At 54.2% G+C, this 21,684-nt stretch overlaps 2 protein-coding genes across 2 annotated transcripts in view; both read right to left on the bottom strand.

Moving 5' to 3' along the window:
- The window catches only part of LOC133082917 (dehydrogenase/reductase SDR family member on chromosome X-like), a 188,930-nt gene extending 177,391 nt beyond the window's left edge, over window positions 1-11,539 (bottom strand). Inside the window, exon 1 of the mRNA XM_061179604.1 lies at window positions 11,386-11,539. Coding sequence (XP_061035587.1) covers window positions 11,386-11,494 — 109 coding nt within the window. The 5' untranslated portion in view covers window positions 11,495-11,539. The remainder of the gene's footprint in view (window positions 1-11,385) is intronic.
- LOC133082916 (E3 SUMO-protein ligase ZBED1) lies at window positions 928-11,469 on the bottom strand. Its single transcript, XM_061179603.1, has 2 exons — window positions 11,386-11,469; window positions 928-4,180 (listed from the first exon to the last, which is right to left on the bottom strand). The coding sequence occupies exon 2, from the start codon at window positions 4,139-4,141 to the stop codon at window positions 2,057-2,059; it is 2,085 nt and encodes a 694-aa protein (XP_061035586.1). The 5' UTR covers window positions 4,142-4,180; window positions 11,386-11,469; the 3' UTR covers window positions 928-2,056.
- Window positions 11,540-21,684: the final 10,145 nt, after the last annotated feature.

Here is a 21,684-nt window from a genome sequence, read left to right as displayed (position 1 = left end):
TATCGCTTTCCTTCAAGGTGACGGCGCAGGTGAAGCTGCTTTCTGACACCTGATTTCCTAAACACATTCAAGGCTGGTGACATCAAGATAAAATACTGCCTTGGCCAGAGCCACAAGAAGTCCCCAGCCATGAACCTGGAGAAATGCCCTCCTTAAGCCCCCGGGATGCGCCTCGATGTTGGGGTCCTGGGAAAAGATTGCCAAGGGCTGAGATGGGGCATTTGTAAATCGCGTACCTCCTGACAAAACATCCATCCGGACTTGGGATGTTTTAAGGTGGGAATCAGAAATAACAGCGGTGCCTTTTTCTTTTTTTGGGCCACACCGTGCAGCATGTGGGATCTTAGGGCCCCGACCAGGGATCGAACCCGTGCCGCCTGCATTGAGAGCACGGAGTCGTAACCACTGGACCGCCAGGGAAGTCCAGGGGCTTTGCCTCTTAAAGAAAAGCAATGCGTTTAAAATAAATAAATAAATAAAAGTAGTTCTAAGTGTTAGAAACAGCCTTCCTGTTTCCCCAATGACGGAAGCAACCCACAAGGACCCCCAAAGATAAAATGATCCCTGGTACTATTTTTAACTCAATGCCCCCCGCCCCCCATTGGTGTTGAGTTTAAAACAGAGAATGCAAGAGCCCCTTCCGGGAATCAAATCTAAATCAGCCCTCTAGAGCCGGCCGTGGGCACGAGAGGGTCCTTCGTATTCAAAAGCAGGGTTTCCAAGGAGTGGGGACCGCCTTCTCTATGTTCATCCCAAGAAAAGTGATTCTGGGGAAACCAGACCTTTGAAGCATCAGACTCACAAAAAACCCACCTCAAGACCCGTGAGCTACGGGGCTCACAAGCACTGTGAATTCGGGCAAGGGGAGAAAAAAAGACTGACTGATGGCAGAAAACACACCACAACCAACACCTCTTTTCTGCTTTTTTTATAAGCGGTTGCATTGCAAGCCCACTATTAACATCTTCCACCAAACATAAAACTGGTGTCTCTTGAAAACAGGGCATATGGCGAAAGCGTCTCTCCCCGGCTACCCAGAGGCAAGGTTCCCACGTAAATGACAGCGTAAACGGGTTCCTTCACCGACCAATGGCTAACATCCACGGATGGTGTCAGCGGAGGACACGCAGGGGGTTTCATCCTCAGCCGCCCGTCGTTTTCAATCTTTCTCCGATTTACCCCAAAGCGTCCCTCGCAGAGAACACGAATGCTGCAGGTATGGAATTATCTAGGGGGCAAAACATCCCTGCCGGCCGTGCTTCTGTCGCGGAGTTTAGCATTTGCAATCCTATCAGCGGACCTCTAGAGCTTTTGTAAGTCATTTCTTTCCCTTGCGTTGGGACGCAAGGGGCCCCTGCAGAGAAAACACTCGTTTTCACCAGCTTTGGGCCACCCAAAGCCCATCTCTGTCCTCTGAGCCACCCAAAGCCCCCCACCTGTCCTTTGGGCCACCCAAAGCCCATCTCTCTCCTCTGGGGCAACCATAGCCCATCTCTGTCTTCTGGGCCGCCCGAAGCCCCATCTCTGTCCTTTGGGCCACCCAAAGCCCATCTCTGTCCTCTGAGCCACCCAAAGCCCATCTCTCTCCTTTGGGGCAACCAAAGCCCATCTCTGTCCTCTGAGCCACCCAAAGCCCATCTCTCTCCTTTGGGGCAACCAAAGCCCATCTCTGTCCTCTGAGCCACCCAAAGCCCCCCACCTGTCCTTTGGGCCACCCAAAGCCCATCTCTCTCCTCTGGGGCAACCATAGCCCATCTCTGTCCTTTGGGCCACCCAAAGCCCATCTCTCTCCTTTGGGGCAACCAAAGCCCATCTCTCTCCTTTGGGGCAACCAAAGCCCATCTCCGTCCTCTGGGCCGCCCGAAGCCCCACCTCCGTCCTCTGGGCCGCCCGAGGCCCCACCTCCGTCCTCTGGGCCGTCCGAAGCCCCATCAAAGGTCCATCTCTGTCTTCCGCGCATTTCCTCTGTCCCGGGCAGCGCGCCCCACTGCGGGGTCAGTACTGACAGCCAAGCATCCGACGAGGCGCCCGCGCGCGGTCACCCGCCCCCGCCCCGCTACACGAAGCCGCCGTCCCTGATGCCGAAGTAGCCGGCGTGCACGGCGTCGCCCAGGGGGAACGCCTGCTCGTGGTCCAGGCCCCACTCGCCCTCATCCTCGTCCTCCAGCTCCGCCTCGGCGCCGCGCGCGTTCTCGTACAGGAAGACCTGCTCGTCCACGTGCGCGGGGGCCAGGCGGTTCCGCTTGGCGCTGACGACGTTGGCCGAGGAGCCGAAGAGGCGCTCGGGGCAGACGCGCGTGGCCGCCACGGACCAGTACTTCTGCAGCACCCGGGGCAGCAGCGGGAAGAGCGCCAGGCGGTCCGACCACCACCGGAGCGGGTCCTCGTGGAGACCCAGCACCTTCTGAGACTTGAAGTTGCTCAGCTCCTCGACGACCTGCGCGTGCCACTCCTCCTGGTCCTCCACGCCCGCCGCGGGGCAGAAGATCTCGGCCAGCATGTCGTTGATGACGCTGGCGGGCGGCGGCGTGGCGGAGGGCGCCGGCTTCTTCACGGGCGGCTCCTCGGGCGCGGCGTACGCCGGGTCCTCGGGGGCGCGGTAGGCGCCGTCCTTGACCTTGTCCAGCAGCCCCTTGGCCTCCTCCACCACCCTGTTCTCCACCTGCTGCCTCTCGAAGGCCGACAGGAAGGGCAGCCTCTTGTAGCGCGGGTCCAGGAAGGTGGCCACGTTGAGGAACATGTCGATCTCGGGCGCCTCCTGGTAGGTCCTGGAGAGCTCCTTGGCGATCACCTCCTTGGCCATGCTGATCTCCTTGGAGTCCGTCTCCTTGATGTTGAGCGTGGTGTTGAGCAGCATGTGCAGGAGGGGCTTCACCATGCTGATGGTGGGGTGCCTGGAGGCGGACAGCATCTCGGCCACCTGCCTGAAGGGCTGCAGCAGGTCCACCAGGCCCTCGATGGTGGCCCACTCGGCGGCCTCGAGCATGAGGTGGTGGTTATTGCTGTCCTCCAGCAGGACGCCCGCGATGGCAAACTGCTGCTCCTTGAGGCGCTGGAGCATGGCCAGGGTGCTGCCCCACCAGGCCACGCGGTTGCTGACCAGCATGCAGGGGGCGGCGTTCTGCTGCTTTTGCTTCTCGTACAGCATGTACATGGCCACGGTAGACTGCTGGAAGTACTCCACCAGCTTGCGGCAGCGGCCCAGCAGCGCGCCCAGCTTGGGCAGCCGGAAGGCCTGCTGGATGCCCGCGTCGAACGTGTGGCCCAGGCAGGGCATCTGCACCGCAATGTCCAGCAGCGAGCAGGCCTTGGCGATGTCCTTGCCACGGTCCGTGGTGGCGCTGAAGACCTTGGAGCTGACGCCCCACTCGATGAAGGCTTCGTACAGGACGCGCGTGATGGTCTCGGCCGCGTTGTCCTCCGGCACCTCGAAGGTCTTGAGGCAGCGGGAGCCCAGGAAGAGGCCGTGGGGGGCAGCGCGGCCAAGGAAGTGCGCGGCCAGCGTCACGTAGGTCCGATTCTGGCTCTCGCTGCGCCACAGGTCGGTGGAGACGCCGCACCACGCGGCCTCCGCCAGCTCCTTGAGTACCGCGTCGCGCACGGCGCCGTAGCGCTCGGGGATGGCCTTGCCGCAGAAGAACTTGCGGCTGGGCAGCTCGTAGCGCGGCTCGGCCGTCTTCAGCAGCACCTTGAACGTGGGCTCGTCCACGATGGACGCGGGATAGAGCCCCTCGCAGATGAGGCCCATGACGGCGGCCGTCAGCTCCTGCTGCCTGCGGCCCTCGTGGCCGTGCGCCGCCGCCTTGGCGGCCAGCGGCTCCTGCGCGCCCTGCTGCGCGGCCTCGGGCTTGAGCTTGGAGAAGGCGCTGGCGAAGGCCTCGCGCATCTGCTCCGTGTTGCTCTTCACAAACTCACAGAACTCATCGGGGTGGTTCTTCTCCAGGTGGTAGGACAGGTTGGAGGTGTTGCCCGAATAGGCGATCTGGGCCATGCAGATGCGGCAGTAGATCTTCTTCCACTGCAGGATGCAGCCCTCGGCGTTCGTGTCGAAGCCGAAGTAGCGCCACACTTTGCTCTTGGCGCGCGGATGCGCCACCAGCTTGAGATCGGTCTGTGCGCCCTCCAGGCTCTTGCCCTCCATTGCGCCACCCCGGCCGGGCCTCCGCTCATTCGGGACGACCTGCCGAGAAGCAGCGAGACAAACACAGCGTGAGAAGAGACCCGGCTCCGGCCGGCGCGGAGTGGGGCTGCTCCGGAACCAAGGGCGCACGCAGAGGGACCCCGGGGGCCGCCGCTCCGGCTCGTGGCTTTGGCAAAGCAGAGGGGCCGGTCTGACAAGCCAGCAGCTCTTCCATCCGGGTGCGTCCGAGGACACGCGTTTTTTATTTTTAGTTTTTGGATCGTCTTTGGACTCCTGATGACAGCTCTTTCCTCACCTGAGCTGCTTTACTCTGTCCTGTTCTAGGAAATCCAGGAGCCCCGACACCAAGCAGGGGGGCTTGTTCTCCAGACGGAGGCCACATTCCCAAGCGCCCCGCCAGCCCAAGACGACCCACCTCCCCAACAGAAAACCTGGTCGGCAAGCACACGTGTCACACGCCACCATCAGATGTGGCTCCAATCAGAAGAAAACAGAGGGTCTCAAGCGGATATTAAGTTGGCAGAGTGTCATTAAATGCGAGCTTTTTCTAATTTTATGGTTTGAAATGATGCCTTTTTGACCACAATGAGGTATCACCTAACCCCCCCCCCACCCCCGGCGGAATGGGCATCATCAAAAAGAACACAAATAACAAATGCTGGCGAGGGTGTGGAGAAAAGGGAACCCGCCTACACCGTTGGTGGGGATGTAAACTGGTGCAGCCACTATGGAGAACAGGAGGGAGGTTCCTTAAAAAACTAAAAATAGAGATGCCGTATGATTCAGCAATCCCACTCCTGGATATTTACCCGAAAGAAACAAAAACACTCATTAGAAAAAAGATGCACGCACGCCCATGTTCACAGCACCACTATTCACAACAGCCAAGACATGGAAGCAACCTAAATGTCCATCGTCCATGGACAGAGGAATGGATAAAGAAGATGTGGTACATATATACAGTGGAATATGACTCAGCCATAAAAAAAGGAACGAAATTGCACAATTTGCAGCAACATGGATAGGCTTGGAGATTATTATGCTTAGTGAAATAAGTCAGACAGAGAAAGACAAATACTGTATGGTATCAGTTATATGTGGAATCCAAAAAAAAAATTTTTTTTTTAAACTAGTGAATATAACAGAAAAGAAGCAAACTCACAGATATAGAGAACAAATTACTGGTTACCAGTGGGGAGAAGGAAGGGAGAGGGGCAATATAGGGGAAGGGGATTGAGAAGAACAAACTATAATACTCGGTATAAAATAAATAAGATACAAGAACATATAGTACAACACAGGAAATACAGCCAATATTTTATAATGCCTATAAATGGAGTATGACCTTTAAAAATTGTGAATCACTATGTTGTACACCTGAAACTTATATAATATTGTACATCAACTATATATCAATTAAAGAAAGTTTAAAATATTACTTTCTGAACTGCACATGCTCTAGTTGTTTTGTTTTGGTTTTTAATCTATCTATCTATCTATCTATCTATCTATCTATCTTGGCTGCGTCAGGTCTTAGTTGAGGCATGCGGGATCTAGTTCCCCGACCAGGGATCGAACCCGGGCCCCCTGCATTGGGAGCGCGGAATCCAACCCACTGGACCACCAGGGACGTCCCTCTATTTTTCTCCCACGTGCATCTGGGATCAGGAACCAGATTGGGGCAATAATGGATCTCTCAATCCCTGGAACTTCTCAAAATGCCCACCGTGGGCACTCACACCTGGGCACAGAGATACCTATGAGCTGTGGTGCAGCATTGCCCGGCTGTCAGTGGGGAAGTCGACCTTAGGGCCAGGTCCCCGGGTTTCCACTGTTGGTGATGCCCACACATTCGGTTCCCTGGAGCTGCCAATCAGGGCCAGGACGCCCAAAAGGGCAGCTGAGTTTTCTTAAAAGCAGGCTGTTACTCACAGACATGGAAAACAAACTAGTGGTTACCAAAGTGGAAAGGTGGGGAGGGAAAAATTAGGAGTTTGGGATTAACAGATACACACTACTGTATATAAAATAGATAAGCAACAAGGACCTACCATATAGCACAGGGAACTACATTCAATATCTTGTAATGACCTATAATGGAAAAGAATCTGAATATATACGTATAATTGAATCACTGTACTGTACATCTGAAGCTAACACAATATTGTAAATCAAGTACGCTTCAATAAAAGACCTTTTTAAATAAATAATCATAAACAAATATATATACACATATATGCCTAGACACAGAGAGAAAAAGATATGCTTTAAGAGCATGAATGTTAGTTTTATTACTTATTTGATTTCCTCAAATGATGTCCGTGGAACAGATTTCCCCCTGAAATGGGTTAAGTCTGCAAGCTTTCAACCCCCTGTACAGCACTCAGGGGGTTAAATCACAAAGTGCACCAACCAGGTGTTTTCTGAGTGTGGGGCGTATGTTCAAAGCCAAAACCCGGTAACGACGACAGTGGTTTGAATAGCGGCCCCCCTCCCCAAATTCATGTCCCACCAAAACCTGAGAGTGGCACCTTATTTGGAAATAGAGTCTTTGCAGATGTGATGAAGAATCTGAGATGAGGTCCTCCTGGAGGAGGGTGGCCCTACATCCAATGACAGAGTCCTTACAAGACACAGGAGAGGAAAGACACAGACACAGAGGAGAAGCCCCGGGAAGACAGAGGCAGAGACGGGAGGGACGCGGCCACAAGCCCAGGGACGCCTGGAGCCCCCAGAAGCTGGAAGAGGCGGGAAGGACCCTCCCCTGAAGCCTCTGGAGGGGGCGCAGCCCTGGGACACCTTGACCTCAGACGTCTGGTCTCCAGGATGGGGGAGGATGAACTTCCGTGATTTTAAGTACTTTGTTACGGCCGCCCCCACACGCTCTGCTGATGAGAACAAAACTATAAAAGCTATGAGTGGTAACATCACCCCTGGTGCTGGGCGCCCTGCGGTCAAAAGGGCCCACCTGAGGCTTTTCAGGGAGAGGTCACACTTGGGGGGGGCTGATTTAAGGGGCACGTCGGTAGCCAGGGGTGGGGCAGAAGGATGTACTGCTCAGAGGTGAGGCCCAAAGTCTCCAGGACAGGCGGAGGGGATCCGACACAGCCAGGACTTTCACAAAGAGGAAACCCCAAGACCGCACATCCTACAGCCAAGCCAGGATGGGGCACCTGAGCGTGGGAAAGGTGGTCCCAAAAAGCGACAGGAACTTCACGGCGGGCACCACACCTGGGCTCTGGAATATGAGCGGCCGCATCCCGCGTGGGCCACACAATTCAGTTTTATCAGATCCGACTACACCTTGATGATGATGATGAATTACTGCTGTGATTTGGCTGAAGGAGTCCAGCGCGACCCTGGCGCAAAGTTTTGCACACAAAGCAGGAAGTATCCCTGACACAGTGACAACCTAAGGAGGCACTGCCCGTAGGGCCTCCCCCTGCAGCATCACCTCCTTCGGGCCAATGATGTCAGAACCTCCAAGGAGGTGACACACAGTAGGAGGGTTCTGAGCACATATGTTGAAGGCGGCTGCACAAAGCCACCCTCCACTGTCTGTGGAGGGCAAGGTCTACATCTCCCGTCAGAGTCAGGAATCAACGTTTTGTCAAAGCAGCCTCTCCACAGGGTCCTTCTTACAGGGTGGCCTGAGCATCTCTGGGGGGGACCATCGCCAAGACATTGCCAGGGATGTGGCGAGGTCCTGCCTTTTCTCACATCAGAGACACCAGCCAGATCCTCCCAATCGGCTTCACCAACACGAGGAACATGTCACAAGACACAGGATGAAGCCACCAAGTGGAGAACCAGCTGCCTTCTGCCCAGCCGGTACTTCAGGAAACTGGTAAGAACCGAAAACAGGGCCACTCTCCCTGACTTTTGTTTGTTTGTGTTGGAGAATATAGTTATTTTTCACTGGGAAAAAAGGTTACTGGGAATAACATGTAAGTGACTTGTTATGTTACTTGAAATATATGTTGTAAATTTCTGTTTCACATTTCTGTTCACTTTTTTTTCATTTCAAATAAATCTAAATTTAATTAACATTAAGTGAATAGGATCCATATGGATAAGTAAAAGCCACATAAACAAAAGCTCTTTAGGACTCCCCTGGAGGTCCAGTGGTTAAGACTCCATGCTTCCAAGGCAGGGGGCACGGGTTCAATCCCTGGTCAGGGAACTAGGATCCCACATGCTGCGTGGCACGGCCTAAAAGTAAAAATTTTTTAAATTTTTTTAAAAAAAGCTCTTTGGTGGGGGGGGGGGTACTTATTTTTTTTAAGAGTAAAAAACGCCTAAGATCATGAAAACTGTGGTTTCACCTCCCTGGATGCACAACCCCCAACTGTTCATATGTACACAACACCGAGAAATAACTTCCTCTTTATCGGTTTTTAAAAACCCTACAGTTTGAACACCAGGATCCATCCTAAAATAGCTTCATAAATGGGCCAGTTGACATCTTTTGGGGTGTCAGCCCATCAGTAGAAGTCCATTCCCAGACCTACCTCCTATTTCCAACAGAATTCTTAAGGGAAATGTCTGTGTGGTATCAGAACTGCCCTGTAAAACACATCTGGATGATTTTCTCTCCCTTTCAAAACTCACTGATGCATCAGAGACATTTAATTTGTAATAGACGGTCACCACAGAGAATCTGGAAATCAGACTCTCTTACAGGAATTTTTAACTCGCTTACACACGTCTCTATCAAGACAACCTGCAACAATCATGAGTTTGTAATGATCTTGTTTACAGACAGTGCATTTTAAGGTAACATTCAGGAGTGGGTTACCTTTTCAGCATCTTCCTTCACCTTTTCATAGAATCCACGTGAACTCACACCACACACCTGTCCCCCACCTGATAAAATGTGCAGGACCACCCACAATTCCAAAGCGACAGTAATAAATGCGAGGCAGCTCCATTTTATCTAAGGAGTCCCAATAAAAGTTATATAACTGCATTAAATACGTGCCGTATGCACAAGCAACTCATGAAAACGCTGAGACGATCTATAGATAGACTCACCAGATATTCAATATCTGACATGCAAATATTAGCAAACGATCGTAACCAAGGTAGTTTTAAATCTGATGCATGATGTGACCGCTCAGGGCGGGTTATCAAAGAACTTTCACAATACCAAATGCACTTCAATAATCACCGCTGTGGTTTGTCATTATCCGTTTAGAATATATAAATAAGAGAATATTTCCATATCAACTATTTTATACTGTGCACATTTTTATTTATATAGACTATATAAATTATTTTTTAAAAAAAGAAAACATCTGATGTTTAAGAACAACAAACCCCAGCTACTCTCCATGTGCACTGGGCCTCTGTGTTACTGTTTATTTAGCTCCATACCGGGGCAAAGTTCAATGTCTCCTCCCCCGCAAGGGTTAAGTCCAGTTAGGAGCAAATAAAAAGTGGGTCCAAAAGCAGAGGAACAGTGCCACTTGGGACACCGGCCACCACCAGGCACATGGGACGAATGTTCGTTCACTCCTCCACCCAGATCTAAAATGGATTCTAACCCCACAGACCACGTGGCTTGCACACAGCAAGCCCATCAAGTCCATCTTTCGATGAAACAACCCTCTGCAAAAGCCGGAATAAGGATGCCCTCGGCTGACACATGGCTTCATGGCTGGTTTGCCTTTTCACAACTTTATTTTTTTTCTCAATCAATCAACAGGTGGAAACCACAGGGCAAGCCCTCAGGTTGGATGCATTTCCAACACGTTTCCGAGGCACGCATTTTGGGGTGCTGCATGCGATAACACCGACAAGTCTAAATTCCATCCTCAACTTGTCTTTTCTGCGAGCAGCTAAACGGGCTCCCGGGCGGGAGAGCCAGACCCGTCTGGAAGCAAAGCCGCTCGGAGCGGCGCTCCACAACCTGGGGCCATTTGGGGCAACTTGGGACAGCTTTCCATACCTCTTCACTGTTTACAAGCCAGTCCTGATCTCAAAGGTGACTATGCGGACCCCACCCCCGAGCCCCAGGTACTGGCTGGGTTCTTACCCTCTGTTCATTTCTCATCGCTCTCAATGTGTTTTTTTTTTTTTTAAATACGGAAATCCAGCTTATCAGAAAACCAAATGCTCGCCTCACATAAACCTGGAAGATTTATTTCCCTGGATGGAGGCCTGGGAGGGTGGAGCTCATATAAAAATACCTACTCCTGCTCGGAGCTGCAGGTTTGCAAAGCGTGGCCCCGGCAGCGCCCGTGGAGCGATTCTCAAGTATTTTCACAACCGAAGTCACATGTTCTCTGCCTTTTTTCACCCCCGTGTCTCAGGGGTGTTGCCCAGACGGTGCTGGGGGTGCTAGGTCAAAAGGGTGGAAACACGGGTGAACCTGAGACTATATCTATCCCCTTAGGCTACACATTAGAGAGACGGGCCACAAGGTGACACAGCACCACTCTTCCCACCGAATACTTTGTTTTAGAAAGTAGTCATCTATCACCTAAAAATACAATGTCATGTATGCTCGCGTAGCCTAGGGTTACTGTGATCTCCTGCAAATCAGGGCAGACAGAGGTTCCTACAGGCTTCCCCGTTTTACGTCCTGAGCACGCCGCTGCGACCAGACACAGCCCCAGACGGACCGCCGCCACCCCTCGCCCCCGGAGGTCCCCAACGTGCGTGAAGAGCACGAACGGGTCCCCGGAAAGCTTGGAACCGGAGACGCCGCGGAGGTCGCGGGGGCCAGAGGAACAAGGTGCCCCAGAGCGGAAGCCCCTCCCTCCAGGCCTCGCCGCGCCCCCGAGCGCGCCCGGCGTCCCCCACCCGCCCCGGGGAGGCCCGTCCTACCCGATCCTGCGCGCGGCCGGGCTCTCGAGCGCCCCCTCCTTCCCCCCGGCCGCGGGGCTGCGGGGCGCGCGGGACCCCGGGGACCCCGGCCCGCAGTGCGCGGGGGGAGCGGACCCCCGGGGCGACCCCGGCCCGGGATGCGCGGAGCGGGGGAGGGGGCGCGTGGGGACGGCGCGCCTCCCTCCCCCCACCCGGCCGCCCGGCCCTGCTTCCGGGAGCGCCCGGCGCTGCGCGCCCTGGCCGGCGGCCGGGGTCAAGGACACGCGGGGCCCCGCCGCGCCGCTCCCCCGCTCGTCCCCAGCCCCGGGGGTCCCGGCCGAGCGAGGCGCGCCACCCCGGCCGGGCGCCGCCGCCGCCGCGAGCCCCCCGCCCGCCCCGCGCGCCGACGCCCCCGCCCGCCGCCGGCCGCTGACCTGGCTCCGCGAAGCCCTGGAGGCGGCGGCGCAGCAGCTGCGCCACGACCACCGCCGCTCCCACCGCGTACACCCGCAGGGCCGCCAGCGCCGCAGACAAAGGCGACATGGCTGCCCGGCCGCCGCTTCCGCGCCGCCCGCGGGACTCGGAGCCCCGCCGGACGGCGGAAACGCGCCCGCGCCGGCCCGCCCCCCGCGCCCACGCGCCCGCCCCGAACCCCGCCCGGACCCCGCCTGGACCCCGGGACGCCGCCTGACTCGGGGCCCCGGACCCCGGACCCCGGACCCCCGACCCCGGCCCGAAACACGCACTCCCGTCCGCACCGCGGACCCCCTCCTGGCTGACGACCTCCGCCCGGACCCCGGGATTCTGCCTGACGCCGGGGCCCCGGACCCCAACCCGGACCAAGGACCCCATGGACCCCCCCTACCCCAGGGACCCCCGCCCGGACCAAGGACCCCAGGGACCCCCGCCCCGACCCCAGGGACCCCCGCCCGGAACACAGACTCCAGGGACCCCCGCCCGGACCGAGGACCCCCGCCCAGACCACGGACCCCAGGGGCCCCTCCTTGCCTGGACCCCGGGACCCCTCCTGACCCCAGACCCCCACCCAGACCACGGACACCAGGGACCCCTGCCCAGACCACGGATCCCCGGGACCCCTGCCTGGCTGCAGGACCCCCACCCAGACGTGGACCCAACCCAGACCTTGGACTCCTGCCTGGGACCCCCAATCCGGCCCTCTGACCACAAGAGCCCCCGTGGACCTCAGACCCTCCATTGAGACCGTGGACTCCCGCTAGGCTATTGCCCACCTCCACAGCAGAACCCCAGCCCCCCCAGACAGGACCATGGACTCCCACGTGGATCCCTCCTGGAGCGTGGAACCCCCCCGCCCAGACTTCCACCAGACCCCCAGAGACCCCTGAGGGGACCTCCACCAGACCCCCACCCAGATCACAGCTAGGACCCTCCCTCCCCGCACTTCCCCCAACCCAGACCCCCAGTAAGACCCCACACAGACCCCTATCCAGAACCTTACAGAAACCCTAAACCTGGCAACCCCAGACCCTACAGGGACCTTAATATCCATCAGAACCCTGGACCACATCCATATCCCCCCGATTCGGACACCTACGGGACAGCACCCCTCATAACACACCAGCAGAGACCACCTCCCCCCCCCCCGCCATCAGCGCCCGCCAACACCTAGGACCAAGGATCTCCACCCCAGCCCCACCAGGATTCCTGCCCCTGCTAGGACCCAGGATCCCACACTCCACAACCCTCTGGAACTGTGACCCCCGCACCTGGACTCTGGGTCTCCCCCCATCGCCGTAGGAAGTGAACCCAGCTGGTCTGACTCGGGGTCACCCCCAACGTGCAGGCTGCCCCCCTCCACTCAGGCCACCTGGAGATGCTCAGGATACAGACCTTGGTGCAATCCAAGGCTGGGTTAGAAGGGTCTTTCTGGTCTTTGTGACCCTCTGTCCTACAGATGAGAAAACCGAGGCCAGGAAGCCTTCCCAGGATCCCCAGCAAGACCATGGTATCAGCTGCCCCTCTTGGCCAGGTGCACCCAGGTGTGCCAGGCATGCCCAGGTGTGCCCAGAAAAGAGCATCAGGGAAAACCTCGATAGCTGCCGCCCTCCAGGGTTTCCCGCAAGAGCCCCAGGTGTGGCCACAGTGACAGAATAAGAAGGACCTAGAAGCAGGTGGAACCCAGGGAACAGTGGGGGCGTGGACCTGTCCCGGGGTGTGTGTCCAAAAAGAAAGGCCCGTTGCCAGGCATGTTATCTGTGGAGGCATAGCAATGCCAGCTGACGCCTCCCGTCCTCTTGCCCCATCTCCCCGAAGCGTCTGTGTTGTAACGTGGTTTCTGGAGTGGTGAATGGAGGGGCTGGGGTCGTCACCAGGTGCTTCCAGCCACGGCCCCCAATTCAGAGAGCCTGGAACTCATTAGAATGTTGAGGCTCCAAATGCACTTGACTTTTATGGCACCCGTAATAAATCACCCGACGTGTAGCAGCTCAAACAAACACCAACATATGATCTCACTGCCCTGTAGGTGAGAAGTCTTGCTTGTGGGTCTCCTGCCCAAGGTCTGACAAGGTCAAAATCGAGATGTCTACCCACTGGGCTCCCAAGGGAGTGATCTGGAAGAGGCTGTTTCCAAGCTCATTTGGGTTAACAGCAGAATCTAGTTCCCTGTGGTTGTAGGGCTGAAGTCCCCGCTTCTACGCTGGTGGTCAGTGGTGGGCAGGGGAGGATCCTCTCTCTGGTCTGAGCAGGTGTCACCTAAATCCCACCCTCAGCATCTCTTCACCTTCCCGTCGGTCACATCTCTCCCACTCCAGCCAGAGGTCTCTGCTTTTGAGGGTTCATGGGATTAGACTGGAGCAGGGACCAGGTTAATCTGGGATCATCTCCCTATTTTAGGGTCCATGCCTTAATTACATCTGTAAGGTCCCTTGTGCCATATAAAGTTCCAGGGGATTCTGGCTTGGACATCTTTGGGAGATATCCTTGGTCTCCTCCACCATGCTTGACAAATTCCCGTCCCTTCAAGGATTCTAGGACTCCACCACTGAAGGTAGGTTCACCTGGACCAGAAGAGGCAGGGACAACTCCAGGTGAGGGGCAGGACATCCCCCTGGAAAAGAAGGTTAGGCAGAATGGGGCCCCCTAGTGGAGGCCCAGGAAGCAGGGCGAGAGCAGCCATCTGGTTGACCCAGAGGCCAACATCTGCCATCAGGCACCCTTGGCACGGTACAAGGTGCTTATGATCATCTTTGGGGTCCTTTTGAGCTTCTCTTAAAATCAGGGGGGGAAAGACTATAATAATAATAATGAATAACTATAAATAATGTATGCAGCACGGAAAATAAGTTTTCTACCAGAACTGTCTTAAAATATAAATTTTAATATATGTTATGGAAGCCGCAAAGGTGACCATAGAATGGCCCCGAGCAAGCCAGATCCTGAAGCATCACATGGGGTGGTCAGTTCCTAGAGGCCCCTGACCCTAGAGAAGGGGGCTTCAGTGATGCTGGCCACAGACTAAACCACAGCAACGTGGGCCCTCAGAGAACTTTGTGTTGGTAAGGAGCATCTTTGTGGTCAAAGGTCACCCTCCCTACGACAGCCCCTGATAATTCAGTGGCTCCCTCCCACCTGAGTCTCCTTGTAATCAGGCAGCCCCCATGGCAGCTCCTCTGCCACACCAGGGACATGGGCCACACCAGCCACTTCTGTTTCATTCCTCTCCTATCCCTGGTGCTAACACTGTTATCGTGCGAATTGTATTCCCTACGAATAACCATGGACTCCGCCGGTGCAAACCGTGCTATTGTAATTCACTAGGATGCCTGGTCTTTTTTATTTATTTATTTGTTTGTTTGTTTGGTTGCGCCGGGTCTTAGTTGCAGCAGGCGGGCTCCTTGGTTGCAGCATGTGGGCTCCTTAGTTGTGGCATGCAAACTGTTAGTTGTGGCATGCATGTGGGATGTCGTTCCCTGACCAGGGATCAAACCCGCGCCCCCTGCATTGGGAGCACAGAGTCTCAACCACTGCGCCACCAGGGAAGCCCCAGGAGGCCTGGTCTTATCTGGGACCCATGTTCTTACATACGAATATTTTCTATTTCAGCGTTTAATGTCTCAGTCCCTGGGCCAGTGGCTGGACATCCGTCGGGGTGTGGGTAGATGTGGTCTCTGTGCACAGTTCCGGGAGCAGGGTATGTTCTCATAAAAGTGTGCTCAGTGCCTGAGTTGGTGGCCCTGGTGAAGTTCAGAATGAGGATGGTGTTTCCTGGGTGCTGACTGATATTAAACTGAATTCTCCACTGTCCATCTTATATAAAGCTTCAGCGTCCTAGACGCACCGCCCCCCCCCACACACACACTTTTTTGATGCCTAAGTATATCTCCGAACATCACTGTACAAATCCCTGTCATGCAGAGTAATAAGTTAATGACAAAACCAACCTCCTTTTCTATGCATCTCTGCATGTGTCTTCGATGGTGTTCTCAACCAAGGCCCCTCCATGCGTCTCCTATCCAGAAATTCTAATTATTGGGGCAACTCTTGGATAGTAACGATGTTTTCCAGTACACACCTGGGATACTGCCCATTTTCAGAGTGTGAAGTACCAAAGTTCTTCTCGGCATCCGTGATTTCCCTTGAATTTGTAAAGATGGCATTGCTCTATTAGGTCCTGTTAAAGGTCTTTATAGTATCCATTGGAGCCATGGACCAGGAAATCAGCATTTTTTTTAGCCCACATCTGTGTCCTCTTCATGTCCTAGGGACACGCACCCTCTTCCCTTTTATTTATTTATTTTCCTTTTACTTCCAAGAAGTGGGGTTGGGGAGAGCAGGGATGCTGGGGCACTGGGTCAGAACAGGATCCCCTGCTCGGTACTAAAAATGAGCCCTGGTCTTGTGAGCTTGGGCATTTTATGGTACCTTGGATCTATCCCTCCTGTGGTCATCCTCAACCTGGGGTGCTGTTGTAGGTTGAATTGTGTCTCCCTAAGAGATGTGTTCAAGTCCTAACCCGTAACACCTGTGAATGGGACCTTATTGGAAAACAGGGTCCTTGCAGATGGAATCAAGTTAAGATGAGGTCAGACTGAATGAGGGTGGTCCCTTCATCCAATGACTGGTGTCCTTAAAAAGACCAAGAGATTTGGAGAACAGACCTCGAGGAGAGAAGGCAGAGATGGAAGTGATGCGTTTACAAGCCAAGGGTCGCCAGCAGCCTCCCCCCGTCAAAGCTGTGAGAGAGGCTAGAACAGGTTCTCCTTCAGAATCCCCAGGAGGAACCAGCCCTGCCCACACCTTGATCTCAGACTTCTGGCCTCCAGAACTGTAAGAGGATACATTTCTGTTGTTTAAGCCCCCCAGTTTGGGGTACTTGGTTACGAAAGCCCTCGGAACCTAACATGGATGCTGAAGAAAAACATTTTCTCCTGAAAGGGACCCCCCAGCCACAGTTCTGAGCCCTCAAATCCTGACACTTGAGGGGATAGTCAGACCCCTCGAGCCCTGTGGTCACCCTAGTATGTCTTCAGACCTTCAGATTCTATAACCTAGACCTGGATCCATCACTATCATCACGGAGCCCAAATCTCCTCCAGGCTCTGGGTGTCCAGCCTTCTTGGGGTATCAGGGGGGCCCGAGTTCAGTGCCCGGCAGAAGGCAGAGAAATAGGCAACTGCCCTGAGCTCCTGGAAGGTGGGACGCCCCGTGACTCTGCACCCAGCATGATAGGAAGCTGTGACACGCGCTTTGAACGCTTGGTCGATGCAACCTTTACACGTGAGACTCATTTCTTCCTACTTCACCTCCCTCCTGAACGATGGGGCAAGAGTTGCTGGGTTAGGGACTTCCCTGGCGGTCCAATGGTTAAGACTCCGCACTTCCACCGCAGGGGGCCCAAGTTGGATCCCTGGTCCTGGAACTAAGACACTGCATGCCACCCGGGGCAGCCAAAATACATAAATAAATAAAGAGTTGATGGGTTATCTAGCAATTGAACTATGGTGTGCTTGCCTGCATGTGCGTGCATGCCTGTGCGTGTGTGTGCACGCGTGGACCTCCCTTGAAGGAGTCCTGCCCCGGGGGGTTGAGGGGATGGCCGCACACATGCTACCCTGCACTGCCCACATGAGACGGGCCATCACGTACACTCACAGCCTGTGGAGGAGAACAGCCCACTGGGGCCGCACGGGGCTGCCCCCGAGGTCAGGGTGAACCCCAGAGGCAGGCTTTCTAGTCACAAGGGTCCGAGGGGACCCTGGGAGGGTGTGATGGGCTCGTGTGAATAATTCCGCGAGCGGACGGGAGTTCAGCTGACTACGGAGGAATGAGCCGCCGGCACCGAGCGTGGTCCCCCTGCTGAGGAGGGGGCTGGGCTGGGGGAAATGAAAGGGAGGGGCTGAGCGGGGAGGCCAGGGTGCCATCAGGCCATTTGAGGGCCCCCTGGTTTCCCCCAGACACCAAGGAAGCACATCACATGGGCCTTAATTTTAGTCATTGCGGCACAGTATGATTGGGAGGGTGGAATGCGGTAGTGTAAGGAGGAAGGGGGGTCCCAGTGTTTTACTGGGTGTGCAGACCAGGCGGGACCCTACACAGATGCCGTGCACGGGGCGGATCCATAGGGATGTTTTTCCATGAGTCTGGGGAGACTCATTTAATGCCTGCATCCTGGAGGTGTGCTCCAGACCTGCCAGAAATTAGACACACACACACACACACACACACACACACACACACACCAAAAAACCCCAAAACCTGGTCACTCACTAAAAAGGCAGACTCCCAGAAAACATTACATACCTCCTGAGTCAGAATCCACTGGTGAACTGTTAAAGAGAAAAAAGAGAAAGACCCGGAAGTTTGGAGAGAAAGCTGGTGTGGATGCCAAGGTGTGCCTTGTTTTGTTTTCACTGCGTGTGTGTGTGTGTGTGTGTGTGTGTGTGTAGTATGGGTGTTTATTGGTTTGCTTTTGCATCCTTATTATACATCGTGTGAGGGAATTCTCACTGTGATGGAACAAAGTGCTTATAAAATCGTTTAGCCCATCCACAGATGGATGGAGAAACAGCATGGGGTCCATGCACACAGTGGAATATTATGCAGCCGTGAAAAGGAGTGAAGCTCTGACACAGGCTACAACGTGGATGGACCTTGAACACACGACGCTCAGTGAGAGAAACCAGACCCAGAAGGACACACAGTGTGTGATTCCGTTGATAGGCAACGTCCAGGACAGGCAAATCCATAGAGACAGAAAGTGGGTTCGTGGTTACCAGGGGATGGGGAGTGACTGCTCATGGGGTTGGGAGGTCTCCTTTTGGGGGGATGAGGATATTCTGGAACCAGAGAGAGGTGGTGGTTGCACACATGTCGCCACCTTGAAATCAAGGTTGGGCACGGGGCTGCATTTGTATTCTGCGTCGGCCCTGCCAGTTCTTCAGCACAAAATGTTCAGCACTCAGGGCCAGAATCATCAAGACACCGAGAGTGGACATTGTGCAAGCAATTGGGGTTCTCACCATTTCCCTTCATAAGTCAAAAAATAATAATAATAACGCCATAGATGAAAGAAATACACGTAAACTATGAACGCATTAAAGAAGGAAAATATCCCATCCGTTTTAGTAGCAAGAGGGGAAGCTCCAGGAGGTTTTCTCAGGGCAGTGTATCTCCACCCCAGGGCTGAAACCGAGTGGCACCCTCTGGGGCTCCGGGGCACAGAGGCCTTTTTCTCCCTCCTTTCTTATAGGCAAGACTCCAGCCTCCGTGACTTTCCCTGAGTTCCCAGAGGGCGGATGCAAACAGTTGCTAATCAAGGGAGAAGCGGCCAAGCCCCTGCACACCGGAGACCCTGCACACACCCTAATCTTATCAGCAACCCCACCCTCGAACTATTGCTGTAAACTCCTCATCAAACCCTCCCAAGGGCATAGTTTTTTGAGGGCAGGAGCTTGCGGTGTCCCCCTCTGCCTGGCAAAACAATAAAGCTCTGCTTTTCTACTTCACCCCTCTGAGATGCCATTCGGCACCGGTGCAGAGAGAAGCTGAGCTTTCAGCATCAGCACCGACGGCCTTCGGGGATAAAGTTCTCTTTGCTGCGGCGGTGCAGCCCCGTAAAAGGTCTAGCAGCACCTGGGGGGGGGGGGCGGATGCTTCTGGGGGGGGCCGGATGCTTCTGGGGGGGGGTCCGGATGCTTCTGGGGGGGCCCGGATGCTTCTGGGGGGGTCCGGATGCTTCTGGGAGGCCCAGAAAGAGATCGTTGTCCTCTTATTGCGTTTCTCCACATCCTCAAAGTTCCCAGTCCAGATGGAGAATATTCTTTGGGACCCAGCTGTGCAGGAAAGAATTAACTTTGCTCAAAGCCAGGTCTGGCCTTGTCTCCCGGGCTCCTGGGAGGTCACCTCTGAGCCCGTGGATGTCCTGCCTGATAAGAGTATATTTGTTTGCCTGGGGCCTGGGCCACGACCGATAGTCTGTGCTCCAAAGTGATTTAGGATGGGGGGCCTTGGGGCGTGCAGTGTCAGCTTGACCTTGGAGGAGATGGAGACCAAAGTCAGTCCTCCAGGCCGTCCACCGTGCTGGTTGGCAATACCCGGAAGTTAGCGCACACCCTTGGTGGGAGGGGAAAGCCCTGCCCGTTACTCTGCTGGGACGGGCACCTGCAGGCTTACACCTGGTCTCTCCTAGACACCGCCCCACGCACCACTTCCCTCAGCCGATTTTATTCTGTGCCCTTTCCCTGTGATGAACCATAACAATGACATCAGCAGCTTGGCAGAGTTCTCTGGGTCCACATGGTGAACTATGGACCCTGGGGGTGGTCTCGGGGGCACCACAAGTTACAGTTGGCGCTGGAAGTGAAGGTGGTCTTGGGGATGTCACACCAGGGATGTGCGATGATATTCCAAGGACCCAAGAAGTCCACATTATCCTTTGTGAGTTGCCTTTGCACAGAATGGGAGGAGGGAAGGGAAAGGCTTGGGGGTGTTACCCAAAAACTGAGCTCCCCTCTCGGTGGGTGTGGAACCAAAAGACACAACCAAGCCAAAATCAGGAGAAGGAAGGATTTATTATTTGCAGCAAGTAGGGAGAACACAGGGGACCTTTCCCAAAGCAGTGTTTCCCGAACAGCAGAACTGGGGAAGCTTTAATCTCAGGGTACATGCATATTCATGAGGGGGCTTGGGTGGTACATGCATATTCATGAAGGGACTTGAGGAGAGGAGAATTCAGCATTGCATTGGGGCCAAGGTCCACAGAGTCTCAGCTTTAGTTGAGTTGAAGTCACAGGGTCAGAAAAGGTCTATATCATCCTCCTCCTTTCGGTCCCAGTGGGTCTGGTGGTTGAGGCTTCAGACTAATCTTCACCACTGAAACAGAACTGGGAGACTTTACCACTGGTTTGTTATCTTTGCTATTGTTCCTTCTCTTGCCTGATAACAGTTTGTTCTTTGGTTCCCTTAAGATCATTAATTACCAAGACCTGTTCAAGGGCAAGCATGGCGGCCAGGCCTAGATCCCAAAATGGCTTCAGCCAAAAATGGCTTCTCTTATGTCAAGAAAGCCATGCCTAGTTCTCTTTCTCGGGGACCTCCTACCTTATCTGTTTACAGGGGAGAGGGTCCCAGTGAAATATCCCTTTCCTCCTTCATGTTATGAGAAGGCTGTGAGCTACCCGGGTGATCATAAGTGTTCTCTTCCCAACGCTGAGTTTCCTGGCGTTTCCCACCTGGACGCTTTGTCGACCGAGTTGGTGAGAAACGCCTTAGAAAACTCCTTAGAACACTTCAGAAAATGAACACTGTCGAGCTTTTTGTTTTTGTTTTTGGCCTTCTGTGGTCCTTCTTTCCGGAAGCAGCTGTGACGCCTATGTGGGTATTCACACAACAATGTGTGTCTCTGGGGAAAAGCAAGAGAGGGTGCCTTTGAAATCTGCTTCTAAATCTGCCATCCCATTTTATCTTCTGCTATTGTGACGAGCAGAACAAAGGAGGCAGGTGCAGCTGGGTGGCTAGGGGTGACGCCCGTGTATGGATATTTCTCCAACGTGGGCATCCTTCTCTACCACCAAACCCCGTATAAGAATCCTTTCATTTCAAGGAAGCGTTCCAAAGACAGTGATGGGTTCCATGTTAGTTTCGTCCTCACTGTCTTTTCCCAAGTTCAGATTTTTTTTTTTTTGAAATGGGTGTCTTGTTATTCATAACAAACCTCTCTCCACGACAGCTGGGTTTATGTGAATGGAGTGACTTTTTTTTTTTTTTTTTTGCCGCACTGCGCAGCTTGTGGGATCTTAGTTCCCTGACCGGGGATTGAACCCGCGCCCTCGGCGGTGAGAGCCCCAAGTCCTAACCACTGGACTGCCAGGGAAGTCCCCAAAGTTCAGATTTGTATTTTAATCCTGTTGATGTTTACTGCTGTCCCTCCTAGACGCCGTCACAGAGAAAACATGTTCAGAAAAGTAAAACGGTGGGAAGACATTACATTCTTACATGTTCAGTGTATAGAATCTAGAAAAGTTCAAACGCCTTGGAGGTCCTCCGCTCCTGTAGGAATTCTAAAGACTAAGCAAAGTGTGAGATTCTTGCATCCAACGTCTTAAAAGTCATTCCTTGAATTCTTTCGCTTTTAACCGAATCATGACCCCACCCCTATTTCTCAGGGGCATTTTTATTCTTCTTATTTTTATTTTTAAAATTTATTTATTTATTTATATTTATTTTTGGCTGCGTTGGGTCTTGGTTGCTATGCG

The sequence above is a fragment of the Eubalaena glacialis genome, chromosome Y (assembly GCF_028564815.1).
Source record: "Eubalaena glacialis isolate mEubGla1 chromosome Y, mEubGla1.1.hap2.+ XY, whole genome shotgun sequence".
Classification (NCBI taxonomy): domain Eukaryota; kingdom Metazoa; phylum Chordata; class Mammalia; order Artiodactyla; family Balaenidae; genus Eubalaena; species Eubalaena glacialis.
The sequence above is the reverse complement of the archived record's forward strand: the minus strand, read 5'-3'. Positions and strand labels throughout refer to the sequence as shown.

Coding starts and splice junctions, on each gene's coding strand:
- LOC133082916 (XM_061179603.1), bottom strand. CDS start 4,141: ATGGAGGGCAAGAGCCTGGAGGGCGCACAGACCGATCTCAAGCTGGTG.